The following is a 26,992-nucleotide window of genomic DNA, read 5'->3' on the forward strand; positions in this document are numbered from 1 at the left end:
CTCTTGACACATGTGACTTCCCTCATCTATTCACTTGACCCAGTCATTTGATAAAGGCTTGTTTTATATCTACTATTCACTTGTTTTTTTTTTTTTTCAATTTTGTAGAGCATTCTTTTATATTTGTGTAGGTCTCTAATTTGCATACCCTCCACAGGCTAAATCATGTGTGTTGTTAGTATGGTTATTTAAAAAAATAAAATAATTAGGGATTTTAGGTTAACATAGTATTTGGCATTTACCACATGCCAATCACTAACTATATTTTAGTCTATGATTTTATTTAATACTCACTTTGAGAAAGATTATTCATAGCTAGGCTCATGATCTTGGGAAGCTGAGACAGCAGTGTTCTGAGTATGAGGACAGCCTAGAGTCCAAAGTAAGAACCAGTCAAAAAAGAAAGACGCCAACACAACTCAGGGGTGTTTAATCGATTTTAAAGGGAATGGTTGTTATCTTTCATCACCATTGAGGTCTGAGTGTGAAGTGGCCCCCACAAGCTCAAATGTTTGCAAGCCTGCTTCCAAGCTGGAAGTATTGTTTGGGAATCATGTGGAGCCCATAAAAGGTAGAGTCTTGCTGGATAATGTGGGTTGTTAGGGACCAACTTTGAGGCTTTGCTGGATGACCTGGCTTCTGTTCATATACTGCTTCCTGGACAACAGACTGTGGCAGTCAGCATGTTCCTCCTGCCACCATGCCTTTCCTGCCTGCTGCATGGTCTTCCTGACCAATGAACCATGCCCTTCTAGCACTAGCCAAAATAAACCCTTTCCCCCATAAACTACATTGTCAGGGTATTTTATCACAACAGGAAAGGTAACTAACACAGTCCCTAAGAACACTTCGTTTGACCACTTTCCCTGGTTAACGCACCTTGGGTTTGAAGGTGAAAAGCTGGTAAATGTGTGTGTGTGTGTGTGTGTGTGTGTTTGTGTACTAGTCTGTACTGGTTTTCTCTGTTGCTGTGATAAAACACTGGCCAAAATCAACTAGGAGAAGAAAGGGGTGTATCCTAAGTAACAGGTTAAAGCACATCATTGGAGAGCTAAGGCAAAAACTGAAACAGGCTTCATCTGTAAATCCAGTGCCAAGGTTGCTGGGCAAGAGGGGTACAGGAGTGGAAGCTGACCTGGGCACAGAGTGAGAACCTGACTCCAAAATGAACAAAACAACAATGAAAATACTGAATAGGTTTTTGTTTTCTTTTGTTCTCTCTCTTTTTGGGGGATATTTTATTTATTTACAATACAGATGCCATCCCTTTTCTCCATTTCCCTTCCCTAGAAACCCCCTATCCCATCCCCCCTCCTTTTTGATTTTATACCACTTTAATTACATGCAAGTATTAAGGTCAGTTCTAGGTTGAGGAACTAGCAGTACAATAGATGCAAATAGTCAAGGAACAAGCAAGACAATAAACAAAATTTCATGAATGTGACCCCTCCAGTGATCACTGTTTCTAAGGGCTTATCTGACATTAGGCTAGAACAAAGAAGTAATTTCAGGCAGAAATCTAAATTTTAGGCTAGAACAAGGAAGTAGGCTTCAGACATGAAAATGACTTTGTTTAATTTTTTTTATGCAGGAATCTAAATTTTAGGCTAGAACAAGGAAGTAGGCTTCAGACATGAAAATGACTTTGTTTAATTTTTTTATGCAGGAATCTAAATTTTAGGCTAGAACAAGGAAGTAGGCTTCAGACATGAAAATGACTTTGTTTAATTTTTTTTTTTTTTTTATGCTACCAAAGGAGAAAAACTATTGAGGGAATTTTTTCATTTCAATCATTAACTTTTATTCTAAGAATACTTTCAGTAGAAAATCCAGATAAACAGAAGAATGAGAAAAACATCCTTAATACATGAAGCTATACAAACTAGGAATTTTATTTTTTATTAAAACAGAGTTTAGTTATGTGTAATAGATTTTTTTGCTATTTTTCTTCCTTGTTTTTTGGTTATGTGCATGGGTGCCTACATGTATGTCTGTACACCATATGTATGCAGTGCCTGCAGAATCCAGAAGAGGATATTGTATCCTCTGTGACTAGAATTACAGATAGTTATGAGCTTCTATGTAGGGCCTGTGAATTGAACTTCAGACTTCTGGAAGGGAAATTGGTACCCTTAACAAAAGAGCCATCTCTCCAGCCACTTCCTTTGTCACTTTAAAAACCAGGAACTTCCTGTATACTTTTCTATACAGCATTTTCATTTCTAGAGTTGCCGTCATTATTATTCTATCCTACACTTAACCTTTATCTGGAACATGGTATGGTCACAAAAGGCTATTCTTTCTCAACTTTCTTCTTCCAGCATGTGCTCATGAGACACATCAGGGATGCAAATATTAAACACTAACTGCAGATAGCAAGTCAACTTCTGAAACCAGACCAACTTTAACTTAAAGTGTATCAATGGCACATAAAACAGCAGTCCACTGAGAAGGAAGAGGAGCACATAGATATAATGCATCTTTGGAGACTTGACAAGCGGAATCAAAACCAAGCTCAGGCTGATGGCTATTGTTATGAATACGAACGGTAAAAACACCTGAAAAGATAAAATTGAAGAAAAAATTAGATGTGAAAATCCGTGTGGGATGGCTGAATAGTCCCATAAGTAAAACATAATGAGGAGCTGGTGGTGTAGAGCAGGCTAAATCAGCCTTTTAGTGATCAATGTGCTCAAGACTCATAATGTCACAATGAAAGGGAAGGCTGAGATTCCTCAGAGAAGGCCCTGGCTAAGGGGCATTAAAAGCTAACTTTGACTCTTTACGAGTGGAGATGGTCATAAGCATGTGCTGATTATTATGACCACCTGCAGGCATAAGTGGAGTGAACTTATTCAGAAGGCTTTTCTAGGCCTGCTGGGATGGAGGGGCTTCCGGGCAATTTTCTATAGAAAATATTTTGAATCACTGATCAAGTTAAGAGAAAAACTATTTTTACCCTCTGTTAATCAAGCTAATATCAACAGTTAAATATTAGGATTGTAGTGGTGTCACACACTAAAAAGAAATATGTTAAGGCAGAAAATTTTGAGTCAGAAATAATTCTATTTTTGTTTTGATAAAATATTAAAGATTCATTCTTGGTACCGGAATTGTGCTAGAAATATAAACATCCCACATTAAATATTACCCTTGATTTTTTCCCCTCCAGGGTCTCACTAAGTAGCTCAGGTCATCTTGGAACTCTTAATTTTCCTGCCTCAGCCTCCCAAAGCCTCTAAAATTAACTTTAATTATAGACATATACCACCTAGCTCTAGACAACCAATTTTGAGATATCTATAGAAGACATGAATCTATACTCTAATGGTATGATATAGTGGTTGAAATTATTAATCTTTTTAGTGAGTGTGTAATTCATTTGAGTCCTAAATAACAGTCTCCTCTTAATTGTTTATAGGCCTGTAAGAAAGATAACTCACTATCTCACAGATCAGTATTTTATCAAATAATTCAATGAAGGATGTGAGGATTCATGAGGACAGGCAAAAAAAAAAATATTTAACCATTTGTACATAATGTTGCCCTTACTTTTTAAAAAGCACATGTAAGTCAAATAATAGTACAATGATGGCTGTTAATGTTATACAGTGAATTTTTGTATGGCTTTGCTTATATAATCCAGCCAAGATTCTTACGGGGCAACTGCCTGACTGTGTCCATTGAAGATATGAATGATGTGTCAGCAGTGAAATTAGAGGAAGCTTAAAAGAAGGTAGGAACAAGACATGAGCCAAAACTCTCAATCACCTTGTATTTCTTGATGTATTGAAACTCTATCAACAATTCATAACTTCCTCTCAATTGTACCTAATCAGTGATATAAGCCTGAGTCCAAATTCTTAATTACCTTGTATTTCCTGATGTTTTGGAACTCTATCAACAATTCATAACTTCCTCTCAATTGTACCTAGTCAGTTATAGAATTGTGAGTGAGAAAACAGCAATGAAGCAAAAGATCATAAAAGATAGAGATATGTGATTAGGAGGAAAGGACACTCTGGGAGGTACTTCCAGGGAGAGAATGGACATCAACCATACATTGATGGGGTCCGGGCTTCCTTTATTTCTGTACCAAAAGAGGAGAGTCTAGTATGGCACTTGCAATATAGTCACATTATAACCAGTTCCCAAATATGCAAGAGTTTAGTGATGGCTAAGTGGAAGAAGCAGAAGGAACAACTGAAAGGAAAGACAGTGGTAAATCCACAGAGTTGGTGACGAGGACATCACTTCCTTTCTCTCTGGGTTTTGATATTTTATACTTAGCAGGAGTCAGATACTCTCAGAGACTGTGAGAATTGAATCTTGGCTTCATTTTGTGCTATATGAGCTTTGACAAGTGACATACTTTCTATAAATGCATTTTCTCTACTCTAATATGGATATAAACAGGAAGGATATCTAACTTTTGTAGGACAGGTAATCCCCCAACAAAGCTTGGTCATTGCTACCAGCCAATCGAAACTGTTCCATTATGTGTATAGATAATATCCTCATGCTGCCATGTTTTTGCTTGTTACTTTTTCTGTTATGAAAGAATGCTTTCTTTTTACATGAGATATTTTCTTCCCTCAACTAAAAGCAAGTTTACAGTAATAAAATTCAAGAGAAGAAATCTGCTAATGCTCCAACTAAGCTGATATTTCATAACAGTAAATATCATCATGATTTTATAACTTCTTTCTATCATTTGGTATATCTTTCTTTACTGTAAAACATACAACATGAATAATAATTATGTAAGTAAGCCATGCAATCTCAGGTCAAGTGACTCCCAGTGAGCCGTCCCACTATCCCAAAACATCTGCCTTTCTCATTAACAAATCCTAAGAGATTCTGTATTAAGTAAAGCTTATTTACCATGAACAAAATGAAAATAAAGACCAGATTATCCATATTTGTTTCTAAGTTAGCTAAGCAGTAACATATTTCATGTAGATCTTCAAAAAAATACTCTTCAAACACAGTCATGTATCTGATTTCATATGGAGCAAATTTACCCCAACTTTACCTTATATGGTCTGTGTAGATTGGGTTCCTGGTACCTCAGCTTCAAGATTCCTACGGCTGCTAAGACACCCCAAATAGAAACAACAAAATAGAGATAGTTTATCAGTTCAATTAGATTTGTTAAGATAATTGCAATGGATCCCATACTGACATTTAGTAGCACAGCTATGAAGGGAGAGGAGTGGACATTCAGTGTACTGAACAACAAGGGCAGCTGGCCGTTCTCACTTGCAATGTATGATACTCTTGCTGACTCAAGTACATTAATCACAAGGTTGCTAAACAGTGAGGCAGAAATAGCAAAAGGAACGGTCCATGTTAATTGGGGAATGACCCTGTCTGTCCAGGTAAGAGCCACAGCATCTGCAGAGAAAGAAAAATACACAAAAGTGTGTTGAGAAAGAGCATCTAAGGATAAACGTTTATACAAATATTTCACAGACAAAACATAAAATCTAAAAACTATCCACAAAGAGAACTTTGTTATTTCCTTCTTCACATTTAAGTAGCATCTTAGGCTGGTGCCTAATTTGGTTCACCATACTGTGCCAAGAATAGTTGAGTTTATGTCTTTCTGAAAAGATCAAGAACTTTCTGAAGGCAAAGACTCCTCGTGCCTTATCAATCGTATCAGTAATTTACTCACAGACAGACATTTTAATAATGAATTTTCAATAAATAGTTGAGAAATGCATTAGCTGTGCTGAGGAAATTTGAAAGTATGATTATGAACTACAACTAGCATAGAGGATTCTGATACACTTAGCCAAGTGTCAAAAAAAAAAAAAAAGAAAAAAGAAACACAGCACTACTGATAGAGTCTGAGACTCACCCAAACCATAGTACAATGTTAAATGTAAAAACTGAGCATAAATTACACACATATCAAAAATATTTGTGATACTAAGAACTTTTCTAAGGTACAGGTTGATGGCTCTCAGTTGCAAGTGACTTCATTCTTCAGAGGCCATGTGACAATGTCTAGAGAACTGTCTGATTTTTCGTAACTGGAGAAGTAGGCATTTGCTGTTGACATCCTAGTGGGTAGTAACCAGAGATGCTGATAAACACCTTGTGATGCTCAGGAAAGTTAAAAAAAAAAAACATGTGAGACTAGGATTTGGGATATAGTACAATGCTGATGTGCAGTGAAATTGTCTGGTTTCTTTAGAGACTTAGTTGTGCTGTATAGTGTTCTTCTGAAAGCTGTCTTACAAGAGGATGTTTTGCTAAAGGAGACACATGAAAGGATATTTTGCTGAACCAGACATGTGAGAGGATATTTTGGTGAGAATATGTCAACACATGTTTTTTCTGGAAGCTGTCTCGTGAGAAGGCATATGATATTTTGCTGGCACAGACACTTGAGAGGGCACACGTTGTTTAGAAAGAATATAAATATAACCCCGTAGACAGTGAGAAGATGCTCTTGCATGGGTTCACCTTGCAACGCTTCTCTGGTCTTCATTGATTTTCACTTGTCATGGCTTCAGAAAGAGAAATGCACCTTGTGGTATTCAGGCTGCTGCTGGCAGCTTTTGTGGGCTCTTGGTGACTCAGTGGAGCCTCTCAGTTTCTTCTGGATCAAGCTGTTGCAAATGATTCATGTTGGATGTTTTGGGCTGGACTGCTGAAATCCTGACAACAAAGATTGGAATTGCCCCAAAGTACTACTTTTAAATAGATCCACATTCCCATTTCTTATTCATCTTTCTTTTCACTTGCCTCTTTTAGATAGACTAGAAGGGAGGTCGAAGTGTTTAAGAACCATTATTAAAGTAGGTTTTGAACAATCAAAGCCTACAACAATGTGCTTGCTTATCCTATGTAAAGCTCTGGTTCAATACTGACTACTTCAAAACAAAGTGCTCCAAAATAATGGGGTATTGAAATTCAGAAACCTTGCGTCAGAGAAAGCATTAAAGCATATTCTGAAATTATTTGTGTTTAAAGGTCAAAATTTTTAAAAAGACCTCAGGAACACTAACTCAATATTACAGTCAGTATAAAACTACCAATAGATGGAATCCAAAGGAATTTGAAAGATGGAAATGGGGGAGTGGAGATGATCAAAATACATTGCATACATTTACAAAAATTTCAAAGACTAAAGAAAACATAGTGTTTAAAGAAATTGCCAATAGACAAAAATAATCATTACTCATGGAAATTCTCTTGAGTCCAATTTGAACTATGAAAATATGTGGTAAGGCAGATCTTCCCATCACAAAGAAATAAGTTGTGTTTTCTGTGAACTGAGCAGAGAAGACCCTAATGTCCCCGGGAGGTAGGTGTCCTAAAAGCTCTTAATTTTGTCCACAGGTTTCCAGACAAGTCACCATTATATCAATAGTTTGATGTATAATAAACAATAAGACTTTTAGAATGTAACCAAATTAAAATATTATCAATGGATCTTGTCATTAAGATCTCGGTTTTTTGTTGAGACAGGGTATGTCTGTCACTGGCTGTCCTGGAACTGACTCTGTAGATCAGGCTTGTCTCAAACTGAGAGATCTGCCTGCTAATACCTCCTGTGTGCTAGGATTAAAGGTATGTTCCACCATGTCCCTCACAATCTTACTTCATAACCAGTGTTTGCTTGCTAGTTTAGAAACAAGATCTTCTATGTATCCCAGGCTGGCTACAAATGTGTAATCATTCTGTCTCAGTTTCTAAATGCCAGAATTATAGATATGCACTGCCACATTCAGCTATTAACCCATGTTAAATAGCCCTACCTGCTACATCACCTATTACTGAGTGTTATCTTACCATATTGGGTGTTACTTAAAAATATACTGTTGGAATTCTTACTCATTCCTAATAAGGTCTTGCTGTTAGACACCCAGACTTCAACACACTACATCCTTTCAGATATGTTTTGAAATACTTCCCATACTGCACAGGAAATCTTCAGTTTCTCAGTGAACATTCTACAACCACAATTCCTTACAACCAGAAGATCTCATATAGCTCTACCCACCCTGAGTCTCAAAAATTAAAGGTATTTTAATAAAAATTAAAGACCATACTCCTGTATGATCTTTAGCATTATTCTACAAGGTTTTGTCTCAATTTTTAACTATTTTCTATATTTTTATTTAAACTTTTATTATACATGTAATATATTATACATGTAATATATATATATATATATATATATATATATATATATATGAACAACAATGAAGCCTATAAAGTCAAAAAGTTCCTGTTCTCACCAAGTTCTAATTCATGTATTCCAGATGTAAATGCTGCTAACATCTGGCTGCTTCCCTATCCTGTGTTCCTCTATAATTATATATTACATTATATTAGCCTATGAGGGTTGTATGCTTGAGTTGTGTGTGTGTGTGTGCACATAAATGAATATGGAGATTCTCATGTGACTGAATGTTTACATTTGCTTTTGTTTACTTCCCGTGTATCTTGGTCATATTGATACACATACAGCCATATAATTAATTATTTTAGGTACTTCTCAGTACTCTATTATATAATCATAAATTCTCCATTTATTTTGTATTGATAGATTTACAGGCTGCTTTTAATTATTTGTTAATGGAAAATGTGCTTTAAAACAAAGCTTCATAGCAATGTGTTTGAAAAATGAAGGCTGAAGAGAAGATCAAAGTTCCAAACCAGCCTGGGTTATATAACAGCCTGGGTTATATAACAGCCTGGGTTATATAGCAAGATTCTAGCCTCCCCCACCCCAAAATGTACTTTAATAAAAAACATGCAAGAACAGAATGTGAAATATTTTAATGCATGTTATAGCTGGCTATTGACCACAGAAAGAAATTATTTTAAGATGTCAAAAATTTCTCATGAAAATTCTTTTTTCTTATTTCTTATTTTTTATTTGCTTTGAAATAGGGTCAATAGAGTTACTATGTAGCTCTGGATGACACAGAACTACCTATGTAGACCAGCCATGCCTGGCTTCTGTGCCTTCAATTCTTATTATTTATATAGTTCTATTCAGAGTACATTCTTGGAAGTATGACTTGTGAGCATACAATTCATTTTTTCTAATTTTTATTTGATGATGATGATGATAACGATGATGATGTGTATAGGAGAATCACACATATATATAGAGAGAGGGAGAGAGGGAGAGAGAGAGAGAGAGAGAGAGAGAGAGAGAGAGAGAGAGAGAGAGAGAGCGAGAGCGAGAGAGTAGAAGACAACTTTGAGTTTAAGAATCAGCTCTCTTCTTCCACTGTGGGTTCCAACAATCCAGTTCATGTCACTGGGGTTTCACAGTAAGTGCATGACCCACTGAGCCATCTCATGGGCCCATAAATGTGTAGTTCTTAAATAAGAGAAACACTACAAAGTTCATCCAAAATGATTGTATCAATTTGTTAGTAACTAATTCTAAAATTTCCACTCACATTTCAAATTCCTTAATGCAGCTAGGTATTTGAGACAAACTTCCTGTAGGCAGTCTGACCAAGGACACTTTCTTAATATCTGTTTCCACATCGCTTCTTAACCGTTTAGATTATTGTGTCCTATGTTACTATGCCATATTTTAAGTGTGGCTCAGAAACCTCTAGAACAGCTTGTGAGCACTCTGTGAACACCCTGTCAGCAGGCCTTCTGGATTGGTCTGCAGATCGAAAATGCTGGAGCCAAAAATCTTTCCACACTCTTTCCCCATTCCAAATTCTAAAGAAGCACAATTCTTTCCTCACATATAGAACTTTCACAATAAAAAAAATCGGTAGTTGTTTGTTTGGTTTGTTTGGTTTGGTTTGAGACAAGGTCTCTGGATATGGCTCTGGTTGTCAGGGAATTTGCTATGCCTTCCTCCAACTCACAAGGATCCAGCTGCCTCTCCCTCTTAAGAGATGGAATTAAAGGCATGCGCCTCCACACCCACATGAGGAACTTTTCTTTCAGGCTGAAGAGATGGCTCAACGGTTAAGAGCTCTGGTTGCTCTTCCAGAGAGCTCAGGTTTAGTTTTCAGCCCCCACATGGCAGCTCACAACTATCTGTCACTCCAGTTCCTGTTCATCTAACAGCCTCATGCAGACATACATGCAGGCAAAACACCAATGCACATGAAATAAAGTAAATAAAAATATTAAAATAAGATTTTTTTTTTTTTTAAAAAGGAGCTCTCTTGTTTTTAAGAGAACAGTAAGTGTGGAAACATGACAGCGATCTGGCATCTACAGATTAAACACCATACATGTGACTTGACTGTCTGAGCTCTTTTCTGTATAAACTGTAGAAACTATTTTCATAGATCCCAATGTGTCTCAAGGAAAATGTAACATCAATTTACATTATATTCTAAAACTTCCATAGTCCTTTGAAATATTTCTGTATGCTTGATTGAAAGAATACTGCCAACCCTCAAGTTTGTAATTCCTCATAGCTTACCTCTTTTGTTTATAACCATAACTGTAGTTATATAAATCGTGCAGTTCATAAGGCAAAAAAAATGTTCACTAGTTCCTTTTTATTTGCATGAAAATGTAGAGCCTTTTCCATCATTAACACATCATAAACCACTGTCCTCTTAAATGTCCATCAACAATATGACCTTCTAAAACCTCATGGGGTGGGTGAGAGGGCGCGATAGGTAAAGGTGCTTGCGGCAACACCTGAAGATCTGAGTTCCATCCCCACATGGTAGAAGGAGAGAATCAAATTCTACAAGTTGTCCTCTGACCTTCATATGTACAACAGAGCACACATGCATACACATTAAATAATAAATAAATAAATAAATAAATAAATAAAATTTAAATATTTAAAGAAAAACCCAGGACAGTCTATTGTATAGACTTAGATGAGCTATTTATTTCAAACTTTTTGGATATTTTGGTGATCTTTAATTTTGTGCTACACAACTGATGATATGAGTCTTCCTTAAGTGTGCATTTTTATACATTGTTCTGATTGTTTTTCTCAACTTGGGATTCTAATATAGTAAAAGTCTATGTATTAAAATTTTAAAGTAACAATTCAGATTTTAAATCAAGTCTGAAGATTGTAAACCTGAAAGGGGCAGTAATTTAAAAAAAAAATTACAAACAAAAGTTAGAAGCTTCCTGAGTTTTCCACGCAGTCCCAAGCTATGAAATTATTGCAATTTCTATGCTATTCCAAAGAATATTTTACAGGTCTCTAGTAGCCAGAGCACTGCCTACAGTCATATAGTCACAAGGAGTGACAGATTCAGTGAATCACATCCTCAGTGGCCACTGGCAAGCAGCCCTCGCCACATTCATAGCTGGCATTATAAATCAGTAGTTCTCAATCTGTGGGTCACAACTCCTTTGGGGGTCAAACGACCATGTACTGGCTGGCTTTTTATGTCAACTCAACACAAGTTAGAGTCATCAGAGAGGGAGGAGCTTGAGTTAAGGAAATACCTCCATGAGATTCATTTTCTCAATAAGTGGTCAATAGACAGGGGCTCAGCCTATTGTATGTTGTGCCATTGCTAGGCTGACGGTCCTGAGTTCTATAAGAAGGTAGTCCAGGCAAGCAATGAGGAGCAAGCCAGTAAGCAGCACCCCTCCATGGCTTCTGCGGCTCTTGCCTCCAGGTTCCTGCCCCATTAGAGTTCCTGTCCTGACTTCCTTCACTGATGAACTACAATGTGAAGTGAAATCTAAATAAACCCTTTCTCCCCCAGCTTGGTCTTTGGTTATAGTATTTTATTACAACAATAGAAACTCTAAGAAAGACCTTTTCAAAGGGTTCATATATCAAATATCTTGAATATCAGATATTTACATTACAGTTCATAACAGTAGCAAAATTATAATTATGAAGTAGCAACAGAAATAATTTTATGTTGGGGTCACTTCAACATGAGGAACTGTGTTACAGGCTCCCAGCATTAAGACAGTTGAGAGCTACTGTTACAAACGACCCCTGACACAGCTCGGGTAGTTCACGAATCAGTGTATCTGCGCAGGGTTGCATTTGCTTTGTTCCCACAGAAGCTTGCTTCCATCTCATCTCTCATGCCACATATATCTAGACCCATAGTGAACCAACTCTGCTGTGGCACAACACTTGGCCGCATTCTACAGGGTAGTCATATTGCAGTGGAGGCAACTCCACGGGGCTTTTATATTAAACCTCCACTGAGGTTTGTAATGTCCCCAAGTAAACAAATGATCATGTCGAAGGAGTTGAAAACACGGAAGATACTGTAACGAGATTCCATATGATGCCTTATAAATATGTATGGTTCTAGGTCAGTAAGGAAACTTACCCCCGTTCTCTAATACCCACCAAATCAAGAAGAGTCGATCAATACTGCTTAGTCCAAAGTTACTGAGTGACAGATTTTATGTCAAGAGGTGACGACTTGAGATGTGGTAGGAAACATCTGGTCCCCCATTTTCCCTGTTTTTCTTTTCTTTATTTCAAATTTCCTTTTACCACTTGAATCTGCTATTCATCTTTAAGTGATGGTTTGTCTCTCTTTGAGAGTTTCTCTATTTCTCTCTCCTTTCCTTTCCTTTCCTTTCCTTTCCTTTCCTTTCCTTTCCTTTCCTTTCCTTTCCTTTTCTTTTCTTTTCTTTTCTAAAAAGGGTCTCTCTAACCTAGAGATCCTCCAGCCTCGGGTTCCCGAGCGCTCTAGCATGCTCTAGATCACAGGCGCATGCTCACCAGACTGTTACTAGAACACCATGAATTGAGTCTATAAAATAATGAACAGTGCACAGCCATCCTGACTGCAATGTAGCTCAACTGTACCGAAAGAACTGTGTTTTATTTCTGGCTTGCTATTTGCATATAGAAATCTGAAGACAAGGCTTCCTTGGCTGTCAGAACCATCAGGTAGAAAATATTGGTATCTTAAGACACTAGAAAGATCCCTGGCACAGTCTTTAATTCTATGTTCTTCAGCTGTGGCTTGAATCAAAATTTCAATACATTTGGGGTCATTTGTCAGTACAAAATATAGAGTTATTTAAGATAAGTATCTATTTTACATACTAATAATATTGATTAAAGCCATCAACTAGCTATTAGTGTTTGCTTATTCAGCTGCCAAAGTCCCTCATTTCAAACTTGACACTCTTAAGTGTCACACAGATTATTGACAATCAAGCATTTGCAGGTATTAGAAGACATCGTTGCTATTTGTACAGCATCACTCTGCCTGAGATCATGCACACAGTAACTAATACTTTGAATCTGTGTCACTCGTCTGCACTATACATACCTTTCCCACATAATCGCAAAGCCCATAGGTATGTTTGAAATGAATCATACTCTCACCACCCTGTTATTAAAACATCATGAATTGAGCCTCACTCTATAATGATAAACAATGCACAGCCATCCTGACTGGCAACGTGGGACAGATATAACAGAAGAACTGTATTTTGTTTACTCTCTTGCTATTTATGTATACCAACCTGAAGAGAGAATTTCCCGGGGTGTCAGAACTGTCAGGTAGGAAATATTAGCCAGTAAGTACACCACAGTTACCAGAGGCAGCGCTGTAAATACGCATCTAGGGATTGTTTTGTTGGGTTTCTTCAGCTCCCCTATAATGCACAAAACAGTAACATCAAACTTGAGAAAAGTTAAAAATAAATTCTTAAACTTAGTTTTAAAATTGCACGTGTCAAATATCAGACGGCATTCCTTCCGTTCGACACCCCCACACACTCAGAGACAAACTGCTACTGCACACTGATGCATTTCTTGAGACACTAGAGTTGGGGTTAAGGTACAGTACCATTTGAAGCCCTCCCCAATCTCCACACTACTTGAGTGAGAAGTAGGCACTGTGTTCAAATCATAGGAACTGAATGTTAAACAAAAACTTCATGAGATTCAATGTCAAGAAGAGGAGTTCCTCACTGGGCAATCGCATAGACGAAAGTGAAAATCATGAATAACTTAAGTGACTCCGAGCAAAAACAAGAGCTGTGGAGACAGGCCAGGTGACAGGTTAATGGGTCCTTTTACTATTTCTGTCTAATTGGTGAGCTGGCCCTTTAAAGAAACCACATACCTCTTCTTGATAAAGTCCCTGTTCTTTTATGTGAAACATAAAACATTCTTTCTTTCCTACCTGACAACTTGTCTGCTGCTTCTCCTTCAATTCAGCAAAACCATTACCTCTGAGAAAGTGAGAGAGGAGACTCCCTGGCTAGAAAGATCATCTCATGAATACATTCTTGAGGCAAGTACTGAAAGGAGTTAGTTTCCTTCTCTTTGTTGTGGGTTTGTTGGTGTTGTTTTAATAATTTTTAAACCATTAAACCATCCTTTTATTAAGATGTAGATGTAGCTCACTAATCAAGTGCTTATTTATCATGGAACTGATATGAACAGATAAAGCATAAAAAAATAAATAATTAGCAGATCTAACATTAATTCTCCCTGCCACTTACTGCTTGTGAGCCTCATATTGCTTAGTTCTGTGTCAGAAGTGTCTTGATTTTATATTGCTATAAAGGGACACCATGGTCATGGCGGACTTCATAAAAGAAAGCGTTTAACTGGGGGGTTGGTTACAGTTTCAGATGGTTTATCAATTATCAAGGCAAAAAGCATGATGGCAGACAGGTAGGCATGGAGCTGGAACAGTAGCTAAGAGCTTTACATTTTAAGAGAGAGAAAGAAGGGGGGGGACTTGGCATAGGTTTTTGAAGCCTCAAAGCCCACCTGGTGACATACTTCCTCCAACAAGACCACACCTCCTAATCCTTCTAATCCTTTCAAACAGTTTCACTGCCTAGTGACTGAGAATTCAAGAATATCAGTCTATAGGGACCATTCTCATTCAAACCACCAAAGGAAGAAATTATGAGACAATAAAATTTCAATCCCAGTGTCTTTAAAACCTTATAAAATGGTTATTGTTTGGCTGCATTATATCTTAGTGGTAGAATACTTGCCTACCACGTAAAAAGACAAGATTTAATCACCCCAGCACAGACATATGCCTCCCACACACCGGCTATTTTAGTAGCTATGATTATTAGTTAAAGCTTTAAAACAAGCAAGAGGGCAACTTTTTAAATTAACTACACTTTTTTCTTGGCTTTTTATTTATTCTCATTACATATTTGGTTTGTAGCAAGGTGACAAAGATTACAATTTAATTTATAAGCAGCTTATATAATAAGAGGTTATTATCATAACGGTTTATAATAACATTCAGACAGGCAGTGAATATCCTTGGGCCTTGATCTTGAAAGTCAAATTATTCTGACACTATTTATCAGATGCCAATAAATCACATTTTGTAAGTAGAAGTACAATTTAGAAATTTTAGACTTATTTAGTAAATTAACTACCACAGCACAGATTAAGAGAGTGACAAATCCTAACTACTAACTTGCTAGGGAAGAAGTACATGGGTTTTGATTTGGTTTTGCTTTTGAGACAATGTCTCAAACCCATTATGTAGCCGAACTGGCCTTGAATTCCTGATCCTCCTCTCCTTACCTCCTGAGTGATGGGATTATAGGTGCAATACATAACACCTGGTTTTATGCAGTCTAGGGACAGGACATATTGAAATATCCTCAGCCTTTTGTTTACCATCAGCAGCTTGAGAGGAAATCTATATTAGTTTACAGATTATTAAATGTTATAGATCTTTCTTAGTCAGAAATAATTACATAAAAATGAAGCATCCTCAGCACCAGAACAAGATATAATTACTCCAAAATACCTCTCTTCTGAAGTGTATGCACACATACACATGCACACAATGCACACACATATATACGCACACACATACACACACAATACACACAATACACACACATACACACACAATACACACAATACACACACAATACATACACATAATACACACACAATACACACACACGCACACACACATACACACACATACACACACAAACACACACACATACATACACAATACACACACATACACACACAATACACACACAATACACACACAATGCACACACATACACACACACACAAACACACACACACTTACACAATACACACACACATACACACACAATACACACACACAATGCACACACAATACATACACATAATACACACACAATACACACACACATACACACACATACATATACAATACACACATACACACACAATACACACACATACACACACAATACACACACACAATACACACACACGCACACACAATACACACACAGACAATACACACACACGCACACACATACACACACATACACACACAATACACACACACATACACACATACACACACACACACACACACACACCACTCACTCACCCACAAAGACTCACTTTAAGTCACAAACTTCAGGAGCATCATCCCAGCCTTTTTTCTTCTTCATTCCTCACCTTTTGGCCCAGTGTAAACTAAATTTTAACCACGAAGCTCATCGCTAAAATCTCACTTAACCAAGGAAGACACTCCCTTCTGCTCTCTTCTCAGACTCTTCCACTCCTGACACATTTAGCCTTGTGGATAGCCCCCTTTGGGGAACACATGAGGACTTATCTTTTGGATTCTTGAAGCTGTCTCTGCTTTTTTACTGCATCTACTTTTCTACCTACTGCAGAAAAGTTCAAGTTGTCAAGTGATACACCCCAACCCCATGCTCTTCCTCTGTATACCTGCTTTAACATGCTCATCCATCACCAAGGCCATTAGCCATCAAATGAAAGCAGTTTTATGGTATCCCATGATTCCCTGCAGTACCTTATGTGTGCCCTCTGTGTTTCTGGCTCTATTCTTCTATGGGTGAAAAGGTATTAAATTGCTAGTCATGTGACAATAGTAACAATGAAAACAAACAAAGAAAAACCTGACCTTTTCTTCTATTGAAATTACACAGTAATTGCATTATTTCTTTATGGTCAGTATTAAATACCATATGTAATTATTTGTTTCTAAGACAAAGAAGTATACTAATCTTAAGTCATGATAACCATTTTAGAGATTAAAAGACTGAGTGTGGAGAGGAGAAAATACTTGCTACTGTTAGAAAGATGAGAGAGATTCCATGAAATTAAAGGGAGGTTTATTCAAGTGTCAATTTCTGGCTGGAGAGATTGCTCAACAGTTAAGAGTACCTGCTGCTCTTCTAGAAGTCCAGAGTTCAATTCCCAGCAACCACATCGTGTGGCTCACAATCTACAGTGAGTTCTGATGCTTTCTTCTGGCATGCAGGTATACACGCAGATAGAACACTCATATACATAAAATAAATAAATTTTTTAAAAAAGAGGCAAGTCTTGCCTGAGACCCATCAAGACAGCTATGATCCTCTTGTATTTAAAGAACCAAGTGCAGGTGCAAAGCAAAGCCCCACCCCTGAGGCTCTGCTCTAAGGTTCTGAGCTAACAAGGAATCAATGCCCTGCAAGAAACTACAACAGCTCTGCACTGCCACGTTCAGCAAGAGGTCTTAAAGCTGCAGGAACAGTTCTACTTCATGTGTCCTGGAGGGCCAGGCTGAGGGATGAGGAAAAGGAAGCCTCTCTCAGGTGATCATTGGTACTGGCAATGATCCAAAACATTTTTTTTCTTGTTCTAGAAATCAAATCTAGGGCCTCAGGCATGCTAGGTAAATGTTCTACTACCGAGCTATGTCCCCACGACATCTCCCAATTGTAATTTTTTTTTTTTTTTTTTTTTTTTTTTTTTTTTTTTTTGGTTTTTCGAGACAGGGTTTCTCTGTATAGCCTTGGCTGTCCTGGAACTCACTCTGTAGACCAGGCTGGCCTCGAACTCAGAAATCCGCCTGCCTCTGCCTCCCAAGTGCTGGGATTAAAGGCATGCGCCACCACCGCCCGGCCCAATTGTAATTTTGTATGAGCCTTTAGCAACGCATACATCCGTGACAGGAGAAATGTTCATAATAAAAAACAAGATTCCAAAAATAAAGAAATGAACGTAGCGAAGAGCCGATGTGTGTAACAGCCACCCGCAACACCAATACAGTCTGGTTTCACGTCATTCCTGGGTCCACAGTCTCACAGGAGGGACTTTTTTCACCATCTGAGCATTTATGCATTAACAGAAAGAAAACTGCACTAAATAAGGAGGTCTCATATTTCTGATCCCAGGAAAATAAGATGAAAAAGAGAAGGGTTTTTGTTTGTTTGTTTGTTTTCATAGAAGTTTGGAATGGATTGAATGGGGAGAAAAATTAAGAGTATGTGATTTAGGAACTCAAAGTAGATCACTAAGTAACTTACATAAGATGACAGTCAATACATAGATGCTCACTTTATACATGCAACCTATCAGCCATGGGTTTTTCCCCCCAGATTGATAATTACCTGCTACATATGTAAAGCATCCCCCGCCAGAAAACGCAAAGTATCCTTGGAAGACAGCTTCTATTAACTGAGAGACCTCTGGGAACTCGGCATCAAAAGCATTCTGAAGTCTTCGCACGTTCTCCTTCCTCCCTCTCATCAACAAGAACAAGCCACTGAGGGAAATGAAGCCGAGTATGCCCATCTTCAGCATTGTGCTCACTGTCTGAAGCCATGACAGCTCTTTTACGCCACGAGAATTCAGAATTCCCACAATCCACAGCACCGCCAGGGCCAGACATTTTTTTGGTAGAGTCGGGGCAGAGCAGCTGGGGTAGAACGGCTGAATGCCATACTCAGCGAGCAGCAGGGCTTGGCTAGCAAGGATGCCTGGGCCGAGAAACAAGGAAGTCCAAAGTCTCAGGAATGCCACTACAGGACTGTAGCATCTCTTTAAAAAATAGTAGTGAGCCCCACTGTATGGGAAGGTTATCCCTATCTCTGCAGAGCAGAGAGCACTGGTCAGGGTTAGCACTGCACAGACAGCCCAAACACACAAGGAGACTCCCACATTCAAGGAAGAGTACTCTAGCACTCCCTTGGGGGACACAAATATTCCTGCACCAATTATATTAATAATTAAAAAATTTGTCCCCCAGAAATATCCAAGTTCTCTCTTAAGACGTATTTCCTTCTTCGTATCCATTACGATTAAGAAAAGTTTACATTCACAAAATTATAGTCTGTGAATGTTTCTGCCTATAGGTCCATGGATGCTCTGGAATGTGCAGTGCTTTTTATTCCACTTCTATTAAATATGGTCTATGTTCAATAATTAACAAAGTAGGTGTGACACGTTTAAGTGAGATAAAATAGATTACCTGCAAGGGCTTTAGTTTGACCCTTCTTTTAATGATTATCAGAACAAGGCATTCAATTGAAAGGGAATTTTAAAGGAACCGAAGTTTGGAAATGGGAGTAAACAGCATTCTTGTTAAAGTTGCAAAGAATTTGTCTATGTCATGTTCACCACATCCAAGGACAACTGGCAAGATTAAGTGGGCAACTGAAAAGTCACAAGCAAAGCTACGAGGCAGAAAATCTTTCAAAACTGAGGACAACTAGGTTTTACTGCAGATATTTGTCTGTCTATTTGTGACTAGGTCTTGCTACATGCTCTCTGACTGCCCTGGGCCTTGCTATAAACACAAGGCAGGGCTAAACCTACACACTCCTTCCGCTTTACCAGCATGCATCACCATACCCAGACTGCAGCTTTTTGCATCGATATAGAAAAGGAGATTAGGAAAGAAACACAATGAAAATACATTGAAGAATACAGAGCATGTTCAGTGAATAAAGATGCAAAGTGTCTATAATCTCAGCCACTCAGGAGGCTGCCACACGAGGATCAATTCAAGACACAGTACTGCTGGCTTCCCAAATTTTGGCTCAAGTGTACATCAATAACTAGAGAATGCAGTGTGGCACCAACAGAAAAATGTCTAACATAGCTATGCAAACAGGACCACTGTTTAGTATACCCTGGAGGTAAGATGGGAGTCAAGGGAATGATTCTCCAGTCTTAAAACTTCATGTGTTCTCTGTTGGGCTTTGAGTGTGTCTGATGACAGTTTCCTTTTTACTTGCCTATTGCCTCATTTGAATTAATTCCTCTGTCGTATGTCTATCCCAACACTGCATTTTGGAAGCAGATTTTTCTTTCATTTCACACTTTCAAACTGCAGTGAATTTTTCTCAGCCTGGTTCATGTCTTGAATCTGACCGATATTCAGTCTTTTGAGTTGGTACAAGAATGGACTAATGCTTTGAGATTATTGGAATCGAATGAATGTGTTTTAGCTGAGACCATGACACATATTTGGGAAAGAATATTATGGTTTGAATGCGTTCTCTGAAATTGTTCATGTACTGAAAATAATAAATTCCCGAAGTTATCAGTCAATGGTATTGAAGAGAACTATTGGAAGATAGAGTTAGGTGAGATCATGAAGATGGAATACCATGACAACGTTAGTGGCTTCATAACAAGAGAAAGAGACACCCAGAATGGTTGTTTTGTCTTTCTTCCAGTGCTATGATACGGTGAGCATACCCTCACTAAATGCTGAGCAGACAGCAGGACTTAGACTTCCAGAGCAGAGAGCCAAATTCTTTTAAATGACTTAGTTTTCTTCACAGCAACAACAACAACACCAACAACAATAACAACAAAAATATGTTACTATCTAGGGATGAGAAATTTTATTAACCAAGAAAGATTAAATTCATACTACAGGCAGAGGTTGAAAATTAAACACCCCTTCACTTAGAGCCCAGAGGAATTTGCCCCTGGCCACTTTGAGTTCATTTATCATCCCCTACAAATCATTTACTACCCCAGTAAAATTTGCCTACAGCTTCCTCAACTCCATCTTTCCTATGTTAAGAGTCAATCATTGGGGGCCTCTTTGAGCCTCATATTTTGTGGGGCTCCTGTATACAAGTGACTGTTAATAGGGTTTTTCTCCTTTTAATCCATCGATTGTCTATTTATTTTAGTAGTCTTTATGTTTTTAATTTTATTTTTATTGGTTATTTTATTTATTTACATTTCAAATGTTATCCTCCTTCCTGGTTTCCTCTACACAAACCCCTTATCCCATACCTCCTCCCCCTGCTTCTATGAGGGTGCTCCCCCACCCACCTACCCACTCCCACCTCACCACCCTAGCATTTCCCTATGCTGGGGCATCAAGCCTTCACAGGACCAAGGGCCTCTCCTCTCATTGATGTCAGATAGGGCAATCCTCTACTACCTATGCAGCTGAAGCCATGGGTCCCTCCTATTTGGTTGGTGATTTAGACCCTGGGAGCTTTGGGGGTTCTGGTCAGTTTATATTGTTGTTCTTCCTATGGGGTTACAAACCTTTTCAGCTCCTTCAGTCCTTTCCCTAACTCCTCCATTAGGGTTCCAGTGCTCAGTTTAATGGTTGGCTGCAAGCATCAGTTGAGGGATGCGGATGGGCTCACCCAACCATATCGAAAATATTTTAGCAGTCTTAAAAATTCAAACCTTCACTAGGAGAGGGAAAACATCCCCTTTGCCCTACAAATGTTCTCTTTTCTCCTTCCCGTCTCTTCTTTGCTTCTTGTTCTTGTTTGCATTTGTTCTGTGCTGGGGATTGGACCCAGGTGCATATTAAACACCTACTGCATGACTAAACTCCACCCTCAGCCCCAGACAATACAAATAAAGAAAGAATTATTTCACATGAGAGAATCTGACAAGGAGCTCTAGAAGCTTATTGACTTATTTTAATAATTTACAGATTGAGGGCACAGATTTACTTTTAATAAACAATTTTAAAATTAGGGATCTTTGGGCTACTTGCCCTCAACTTTGTTACATAATGCGCATTTAGATTTTTTTCAGACATCGACAGAAAAATAAACATTGTTTTGGTGCATTCCTTCATGCTTTTGGTTGGAACTTTCCAGATTAAGAAAAAAAAAAGTTCTAATTTGTTTCTATCATTTGCATGCCATCTTGGTGTCCCATCTTGTGGAGGAAAAGACTGTAAGTTTACTTTCAATATGCTTGCCACAACAGTAATCATTTTTTTCTAATCCCAAAAGTTTTAAAGATTTATTACATAGCAAATTATGTTATGTAACTCTATCTTATTTTTCTGACATTTGTGGAGAAATATAATTCAGCTGATAGATATACTATTAAAATACAAAATGCTCTAGAAATATATGGAAACATGGATAAATAAAATATTAACTGTTGCTTGTGGTTTTTATATTTTGATTTTATTTTTTTAACATGTTGTGGTGGTTTAAATAGGTATGTTTGAATGCTTGGCCATAAGGAGTGGCATTGTGAGGAGGTGAGGCCTTATTGGCAGAGGTGTGACCTTGTTGGAACAAGTGAGCCATTGTAGAGACAGGCTTTAAGGTTATATCTATTCAAACTAAGCCGTCCGACCCACAGTCCCCTTCTGCTGCCTGCAGATCAAGATGTAGAACTCTCAGGTCCTTATCCAACACCATGTCTGCCTGCATTCCACCATGCTCTCCACCATGATGATAATGAATTAAACCTCTCAAACTAAGCCAGCACAAATTAAATGTTTGTATTTATAAGAGTTGCCTTGGTCATAGTGTCTCTTCACAGTAATAAAAACCCTAAAAGAGACCGAAGATGGTACCAGGGATTGGGGATATTGCTGTGATAAATGAACATGCTTTTGTTTGGAGGAATGTGGATTTTGGAATTTTGGATTAGGAAAGCAATGGAATCCTTTAAGCGCTGCTCAACTGAGCCATCTGAAGAGAAACATGGAAGACAGAGGTGCTGAGGGTGATTTGAACTATAGGGGCATGAATCAGGAGATTTTGGAAGAATGTTAAAAAGGTGACCTAGAGACTTTTCTTGTGGTATTTTGGTGAGGAATGTGGCTGTTTAAAAAATCTGCCTGAGGCTAAAGTGAAGAGGGTTTTTTTTTTTTTTTTTTTTTTTTTTTGATTAATTACATTTGCAGAGGAGATTTCAAATCAGCCTAGTGTAGACTGTGTCCTGTGGTTATTAATAGCCACGTTTACAGAGAACTATAATAAAAATGAGCACCAGGAAAAATAGAGCTAAACCCTGTGTTCAAGGAAATAAACAGATGAAAGAAAAGATAAAATAATGGGAGTGTTGTTGTCATGGCAAAAAGCTACCCAGCTAAGCTTCTTCCTTGTAAAAAGGAATTAAAAAACAATTTAGGTCCAGGTGTGTTAACACCTTTAAAAGTTAACACCTTTAATCTCAACACTCTGAGGACAGAGGCATGCAGATCTCTGTGTTCAAGGTCAGTCTACAGAGTGACTTCCAGGACACCCAAGCTTAATCAGTGAAGGAAATCGTTAAAAACAGAAAGCTGGTGAAGATATCATGGAACTAGAAGGCTATGTTCCAACCCCAGCAAAACAGCAGAAATTGGCAGCTTCGGCCACATGGTTCAAGCTTTAGAATCAAGGATAGAAGAAAAGGGTTATGGCATTTTCCTCTGAGACTACAGAAAGTCACTGAGACCAGGAATGTGTCAGGGGTGTCCCTGTATGGAGGCCCAGAGAGGTCATTGTGAGAAAGGGGCTATGGAATCTTCCTCTGCAACTAAGGAAAGTTGCCAGGGCTAGGCATGTAGCAGGGGTGTCCCTGCATGAAGGCTTACAGAGGCTATTGCATGAAGCTGGGAAGGTGAAGCCTAGATTGCCTTGGAGTCCCCAAGATGTTGGAGGTGCCAGATCCATGGGATACCTGCCAAGGAAAGCTGCTAACAGGGAGTGGACCAGCCCAAGAGAAAGAAATGTGTTGCAGTCAAAAGGAGTTTGAAGAGTGTTTTGACATCAGTCATGGAAATGCATTGTTTGGAGCTTGTTCTGCTGGGTTTTGGTCTTGCTTTGGTCTAGTTCTTCTTCATCCTGTTACCTTTCCTCCCCTTTGGAATGGTAATGTACATCCTGGGCCATTATATGTTGGAAGTATATTAATTAATCTCAGAAGAGACTTGCAACTTTGGACTTTTAAACATTGTTGAGACTGTGATAGGCTATGAGGAGTTTTGAAGTTAGACTTAGTCCATATTTGCATTATGTTTGTATGTATGCATATGCGTTATAGCTACAAGCCTATGGGGGCCAGGGAGTGGAATGTGGTGGTTTGAACAGGTACGGCTCCCATAGACTCATGTGTTTGAATTCTTGGCATAGAGATTGGCAGTATTAGGAAGTGTGCTTTATTGGAGGAGGTGTGGTCTTGTTTGGGAAAGTGAGCTACTGAGGAGGCAGACTTTGAGGTTATATACATATGCTCAATGTATACCCAGTGTGACCACAGTCCCCTTCCGATCAAGATGCAGATCAAGATGTTAATCTCTCAGCTCCTCCAACATAACGTCTGCCTACATGCTGCCATGTTCTCTACCATGATGATAATGGACTAAACCTCTGAAACTGTAAGCCAGCCTTAACTAAATGTTTTCTTTTACAGGAGTTGATATGGTCATGGTGTCTCTTTACAGCAATGTAATGCAAACTAAGACAAATAGGTTTTTATTGCTCGTTTTGAAATTCCATACAATGTATCTCGATCACACTCACTTCCATTTCTCCCAAGTCCACCTTCCCTAGCTTCTGACCTTCCTGACAAAAAGTGCATACCTAGTCCAATTTGTGTTGCCCATATATTCATGGGAGCATGATCAAACTCCCAGAAGCTGGCCCCTTAACGATAATTGAATCTTTTTCCATCCCTCCACCACAAGCTATCACCGTGAAGAGCTGCATTTCATCATCTTTAACACAATTTTTAAGGACTCTTCAATGGCTTCCTGCCCAGACTGTTTCTGTGTGTGTGTGCGTGTGCGTGTGCGTGTGCGTGTGCGTGTGCGTGTGTGTGTGTGTGTGTGTGTGTGTGTGTGTGTGTATAAGAATCCTTCAATGTCTTTCATTCTTCTGTTTTGTTCTGTTTTGTTTTTTTGTTTTTTGAGACAGGGTTTCTTTGTGTATCTCTGGCTGTCCTGGAACTCACTCTGTAGACCAGGCTGGCCTCAAACTCAGAAATCCACTTGCCTCTGCCTCCCAAGTGCTGGGATTAAAGGCATGAGTCACCACTGCCCGGCCTGATGTCTTTCATTCTTAATTATGAGCCTATAACAGTTAGAGGCAGCACTGACCATAGACATCAACAAATTCTCCTTGGACATCCCTGGTCATAAAGATTAACATGGTCTCCAGAGCAGTGTAGATCACAGATCTTAACATGACTTCTGGTGGCAGCATGGGAACATGGACTTAAACGTGGTTGCCAGTGGCAGCACCAACCACCAGCTTCATCATGGCCTCCAGAAGCAGCACAGACCACAGACGCCAACATGAACCCTGGCAGCAGCACAACTCATGCACATCAGCATGGCCTCAGGTGACAGCATGAACCACAAACATCCACATAGACTTCAGTAGACTACAGGTATCAACATGGCCTCTGGGGCAGCCCGATATACAGACATCCACGTGACCTCAGGCATCAGCTCAGGCCATGAACATCCACGTGTCCCATGGGGGGTAGTACAGCCCACAAACACCAACATGGTCTCAGGGGCCAGCACAGACCATAGAGATCAATGTGGTCTCTAGTGGTAGCACAGACTAGGGAGAACTACATGAACCATGGTACCCAATGACATCACAGGCCATAGATATTATTAGCATTGCCTCACGTAAAAGCAAGTACCACAAACATAAACAAGTCCTCTGCTGGCACCACAGATCATGAATACCAACATGGCCTCTAGTGGCAACACAAATCACACACATTCCTATGGCCTCCAGTAGCAAAGTGGCTCCCAAGTATCAACAGAGCCTGGGACAGCAGCACAGACTACAAATACCAGCATGCCCCACTCCAGAAAGTGAACGGCTCTCCATCTCTTTACTCTCCCTTAAGATCTCCTCTTTCTCTCTTGGACTCCCCTTTCTAGTGTCATGACCATATATACACACAAACACTTCCATTTATACATACAACTTATATATAATTTTATATCTAGACTCAACATATGAGATGAGATTAATGGGTGTTCCGAGCCCCTCCGTGTCCCCTTTGCCCCCGAAAGAGACACGTGAGGCAGTGTTCGGGTGGTTACCACAGTGAGGCTTTATTCTTGTATCAGCAGAAGCGGAAAGACCCCAAGCCCGGAAAAGGCACTGCTATATGTACCCTAGAGTGACGTGTTCACTTCTGATTGGCTGTTCACTCATTACCCATAATAAGCCCCGGGATGGGCAGTGACTTTGGCATGCTTTTTGCCTTTGGCACCTGTGTAGTTAGTTGTTTACTTGTGGGAGGAGAGGATGCCCGTGCCATCTTGGAATGGCGAATGCTATCACGCTCACGCGGCTCCTAACATCTGGGATCTGTTCTTCAAACTCTATCTTATTTTGCAAAATGTAATGATTCCATTACATTTTCTTGCAAACATAATTTTATTTTTCTTTTTGACTGCATAAATGTTCATAGTGTATATGTAATATGTTTTCTTTATCCATTCATCTGTTGATGGACATCTAAGCTGGTTTCATTTCCTAGTTATTGTGAATAGAGCGGCAGAGAACACAGATGTGCAGGTGTTCCTGTGACACGTCAAGCCACGTATTTAAGGTATATGCTCAAGTGTGGTATAGCTGGTACAAATAGAAATGAAGGGTTTCTATTTTAAATGTTTTGAGAAATCTTCATACTGATTCTCATAGAGGACATGTAAACTTACACTCCCACCAGCAATGAATTAGTAGTCATCTTTCCCCAAAGTCTTACCAGATTTTGTTGTTACTTAATTACTTAACGCTAGCCATTCTGACTACAGTTAAGTAGAATCTCAAAGTAGTTTTATCTTATGTATTCTGGATGGCTAAGGATGTGAAACACTTTTAAAAATATTTGTTGGCTATGTGGACTTCATTTGAGAACTGTCTTTTCAGTTCACTAGTCCATTTATTGGATTATTTGATGTTTGTTTCATTTTAATGTTTGCAAATAGTTCTTTGTATATTTTTGTTGGCCAAGATTTTTCCCTAGTTCATGGGCTGTCTCTTCATTCAGACAACTGCTTCCTTTGTTATACAACTTTTT

At 38.7% G+C, this 26,992-nt stretch overlaps 1 protein-coding gene across 1 annotated transcript; it reads right to left on the bottom strand.

Annotated features, from left to right (window-relative positions):
• Positions 1-1,600: 1,600 nt before the first annotated feature.
• On the bottom strand, positions 1,601-19,082 carry Slc7a13 (solute carrier family 7 member 13). The gene is made up of 4 exons (XM_076924102.1): positions 18,331-19,082; positions 13,444-13,575; positions 5,036-5,397; positions 1,601-2,558 (listed from the first exon to the last, which is right to left on the bottom strand). Exons 1-4 carry the CDS (start codon positions 19,013-19,015, stop codon positions 2,304-2,306), a joined length of 1,434 nt encoding a protein of 477 aa, XP_076780217.1. The 5' UTR covers positions 19,016-19,082; the 3' UTR covers positions 1,601-2,303.
• Between the last annotated feature and the right edge of the window lie 7,910 nt (positions 19,083-26,992).

The sequence above is a fragment of the Arvicanthis niloticus genome, chromosome 25, assembly GCF_011762505.2.
Source record: "Arvicanthis niloticus isolate mArvNil1 chromosome 25, mArvNil1.pat.X, whole genome shotgun sequence".
NCBI lineage: Eukaryota > Metazoa > Chordata > Mammalia > Rodentia > Muridae > Arvicanthis > Arvicanthis niloticus.